Source organism: Mycetomoellerius zeteki, unplaced genomic scaffold (assembly GCF_001594055.1).
Source record: "Mycetomoellerius zeteki isolate Tzet28-1 unplaced genomic scaffold, Tzet1.0 scaffold471, whole genome shotgun sequence".
Taxonomy (NCBI): Eukaryota; Metazoa; Arthropoda; class Insecta; order Hymenoptera; family Formicidae; genus Mycetomoellerius; species Mycetomoellerius zeteki.
In genome coordinates, this window is record NW_017257470.1 from 792,978 (window position 1) to 797,643 (window position 4,666).

Consider the following 4,666-nt stretch of genomic DNA (forward strand, 5'->3'; position numbering starts at 1 on the left):
CTTGTATTGCTGCAAGAGGTGCACATTTCGAACAAAATCTTCATTAAAAAGTTTATAAATAAAATAATTAAAATAATAAATTAAATATATTTTTTTCTTTTTTCGTGATTTCCTGCGAAACAAAGCAAAAAGGAGCATATGTCTATAGGACTTTTTTTCTTAGTTTTTTACTCCTCTACACGCTCCCGAAGTTTTGCCATTTAATTTGGAAACACCCTATAATCAAAGTGTGTCATATCGAACACACAAAGCGTAATTAAACGAACACGTATTGCACAATTGTAGCGTGCGAATCTATTCGATATCGCAATTAAGGCGGCGCTCGGCGCGACTTACCACTTCGGTGAATAACAATGTTTATGTGAATGGCAATGGGGCGTCCGGTCAATAAGCTGAGAGTTTACGCGGTCGGCGCTAATTAAAGTTATGTATACTTGTACAGTACTCGACAACCACTTGGGCGCATTCACTCGGGGGCGAGCGAGCAATCCACCACTTTGTATATACTATAAATTATCGATTATCACGCTATCTTACCATATAGTGCAGCAGTCGGCAGGAATTGAACTTGTTCAGGCAGGCTTTCGGCATGCAGCTCGACGCTGTCAGGTATCTCGGATAATGTCCATCGCCCAGATCCCTTATTTCGTATTGCGTTTCACAGGTGCATTGCAAAGACTGCGAATAAACGTTTATGTGTCAAGTGTCTCATAATACGTCACGTACGATATCACGTACATACGTTAATTAATATTACGGAAATTTACACACTGAAAAATCAAGTCAAACTAATTTGTCAAGTTAAATTATATTTTCTGCTCTGATGTATTTATTATAAACATCGTGTTTTGAGTCGTACACGCAAATAATGGGATGTCATACAAAAAAAAGATAACAGTCCTTCGTGATGAATTTAATTAATTAAATACATGAAGCGATGTTATACGTAGTGTTTATCGCTCGTTTGATAGCTCTCGTAACGAGTTTATTTTTAAATTTTCAACAAAATAAATTTCTGTACAGAATGTGGCTTCAGCACATGGAAATAAGTCGAAAATGTTTAATAAACATATGTTTGTGATTCTAAACGGTTTCGGAGTTACGAGGTATTGAAGTAAGAAAACATGAATCGTCGTAAATGCTTATTTAATGTTCGTTATTCTATTTAACCCTTCGCGAACCACAAATGGAAAATCAACATGGATTATTTGTAGAATCTCATATCCCATGCTCTACTTCATCATAAATATACTATAATTTAATATGGTTGGTAACAACGCATTCTTCAGTTGCACGAAACCGGCAACTTGAGCGCGATACTTTTTACAAAGTTATAGAAGTTCATCTATTCTGAGGTATGTCACACCCGCGGTTCGCGGAAAGTTAATGCTTTTCTAAAAGATACTCAAAAATTCTTCCGTTGACTTCGACAATTTCTAGCACGAATTAATAAATTATTTCGGAATTGTTAAAAAATATTTGGAATTTCGCGGATGACGTTGGCAACATTAAGTATCAGTTATCCTGCAGTATTGTACAGTATAAGTACCCCTAGATAGTACTATAACTAGATACAAATTTACCTAGGAATTGTACACTGGTATATTTTTTTCCTGATACCTATACCTAGGTACCATTTCTTGTGTATCGATACCTATATTTAGATATATTTTAATTTTGGATGATACATTTTTGCACTAAGCAACTTTGTAATTGACACAAGTTTGTATTACGTTTTGAGATCACCATATTTAGAAGATCAGTTTCGACTTAGCACCGATATTTTGAATCAACTTATTATATCAAATTGTATCATTCCATAAAATAAGCCTTGACATTACATTTTTGTATGCATTACACGTTTTTCATTTATTTTATTGTGCGTGCTTGCGTGCGTATATGTGTATCAAATGTTATGTTTTTCAGTTGACAGTTGTTTGTCGCTACACAGTTGCAAAGTGATTTACAAAGCTGAAACAAAATAAATAAATAACGTGGCAGAAAGAAAAACGTTTTATCACTATTTATGAAATTCGGATTGCCACGCATTTAATTGCACGTTATACTGTTATCGGAACAAATGTTATCGGAATAAATGTAATTTTTTATCCAGTATAAAAATAAAAAAATCATTCGTATTCGCACTTCGCAGCTGTCATTTCTGAATAATCTGTGTGACCTTTATCATTATAATATCGGTGAAGCACGAGTGCGCGTTTTATTTAGAAAATAATTACGAAAATAATTATTATACACGTTTAATAGTCTTTCCTCATAAAAGCATTCGTTATACGGAAGTATAATATTGTATGAAAGATAAATACTTTTATCTTTAAAAAAGATTTATACTTTTATCAATCAGCTTCTAGTAAAAAAAATATTTTTAAATACTCCACTTTTCTTTGTTACTAAATTATTTAAACGAACAGCTTCGATTGAGTAAAGTGTCACAATGGAAGTAAGCACTCAACCTCCTCGTACATACGATGAATTTTTAATCTAAACTTGACTAAAACATATGACATATAGCATTGAATAATGTTACTTGTTTGCAAAAGAAGTCTACGAGAGAGAAATTCTTAGGAATTGTGCAACATACTCTTGTTACAAGACGTGGCTGCAGACTGATGCCGACATTCTCGGTGTTGGTGATTCGTTTGACCTCGTCGAGTCCCTCGGGACGGAAGTTACGCTTGTCCTCAAAGAGGAATGCGTCCCGACTGCTCTCGGAGATATCCTCGCGACTGTTCAATAGGAACTCCGGCGCAATAATCTGCTCCTTCCACCGGCCTAGTGACAAGACTTCCTCTGTGCTCTCCGCCGACAAACCGTAGATCATTATCTGATTTGGTCAGTCATTTAAACGTGTTATAATTGAAGTAATCAATATGCACTGATGATTTGTTTATATTGTCACGTATGTAGTATTCTTCTGTCGAAATTTTACATCTAATTTTAATTTTTAATGACAACACATCATTTTTCTTCTATACAAACAAATTTTAATGATGGAACTTTTGTAACATTACAATTGATTTTTTCGTACGTACATAGAATATAATAAATTACATAATAATTGTATCTCAATATGTGTCTGATGCTTACACAGAGAATAAGGAGTTTCATCCTTCCCAGGACACGTCTCGCACAAGCCATCACCGTATACTGAGAATTTGTCTCCAGCATCCATTCCTTATATACGAAATTATGAAAATAATAGCGGCCCTATATTCCAACAATAGGTAAGATCCCCTTACATTATCGCCAAGATGCCATTAATGCCATTCGATATCTGTCCGAGGGGGATGCGTAGATTTCAGGCAGCTTTTGTTCGAGTTACGTAGTTTCTACTTGGTTCTTGTCTTTCTCGTCTATTCACATCTATAATTAACATTTTTTCCTTCGAACGAGAATTTGAACCTTTGACTTCTACCTTTGACTCCTACGGAGACAGAATTGCGGCATATAAGGGCGTCTACCAATTTCATTCGAGCATTTGTTCCAACGCTGCTGGATTACATTGCAACGCGGCTGTAACGTTGCCACCTATAAAACTTCTATTTCACGATATCTATCTGCTGTTTACTACCGTGACGCACCCGTAAATTAACAAATGCGTTCGGGAACTCAGACGATGTAGGGTTTTTGAAATAAAGCTTATCTGCAGTTTTCAAGTAGGTCAGTATGAATGCTTATTCGCAAATTTTATTGTCGGAAGAAATTTTGCATGTAATTTGATTTCGATATAAAGCACGTATGCATGAAGGCACGTGTAAAATATAAACGATCATATGTATTATAACTTGTTTTATAATTTATATTGTTACGTTATTATCGAAGCATATAATTTTATAAATTTCAAATACGTGTAACGATACAGACTTCGGTATTGTTTAATAACTATTCATTTTATGTTGCTCGCAAATGATTTTAATAAATTAATCTTAAAAATAAATTTTATTTGAGGCATCTTCTTTTATATTACTAGAAACAATCATATCTTAATCAAAGTTCTTCTTTCGATTATCTATAAATTTGCAACAGTTCTTTCTTCACATCTTTTATAGCCATTCTACAATGTGTTCTTTGTTTCCTGTTTCTTGCTGTTTGTCTCTTGCCTTTTTGACCAAAGGCAAGAGACAAACAGCAAGAAACAGGAAACAAAGAGCACACTGTAGAAGATAATAGGCTTTACGTGTAATGGAACAAACAATAATGATTACAAAGAAGCATCATATTTATTTATCTATATAAAATTTATCTATATCTTTTTCCTAGTAATAGTTGATTAATAATATGTCGAAGAATTAATCTTAACTAATGCAATAAATAAAAGTAGGGCAATAAATAAATAAAAGTAGAGCCAGTTAACTGGCTCGTAACCCTACTTTTATTTATTGATTTATTCTGATTGAGCCATATTAATAATTTATTTTAACTAATGATTCTGTTACGCTAAAGCTTACTTTAGACGATCTATAATTCACTAAATTCGGGACAATTTTTATAATATTACGTGTCATGTAATATAAAAAATATTGGAAGAAGTAAAATACACACATATAAAAAATATAAATTGGTGATATATAATTTCTATATGTGTGTATTTTACTTCTTCAAACGTTTTCTTTGTTATACACTGAAAAAAAGATTGGCTGCTGCAGCA

The 4,666-nt window shown here is 33.4% G+C and overlaps 1 protein-coding gene across 1 annotated transcript in view; it reads right to left on the reverse strand.

Moving 5' to 3' along the window:
* The window catches only part of LOC108727171 (prothoracicotropic hormone), a 5,742-nt gene extending 2,556 nt beyond the window's left edge, over positions 1-3,186 (reverse strand). Inside the window, exons 1-3 of the mRNA XM_018455161.1 lie at positions 3,106-3,186; positions 2,600-2,842; positions 538-678 (exon numbers count right to left, since the gene is read on the reverse strand). Coding sequence (XP_018310663.1) covers positions 538-678; positions 2,600-2,842; positions 3,106-3,186 — 465 coding nt within the window. The remainder of the gene's footprint in view (positions 1-537; positions 679-2,599; positions 2,843-3,105) is intronic.
* Positions 3,187-4,666: the final 1,480 nt, after the last annotated feature.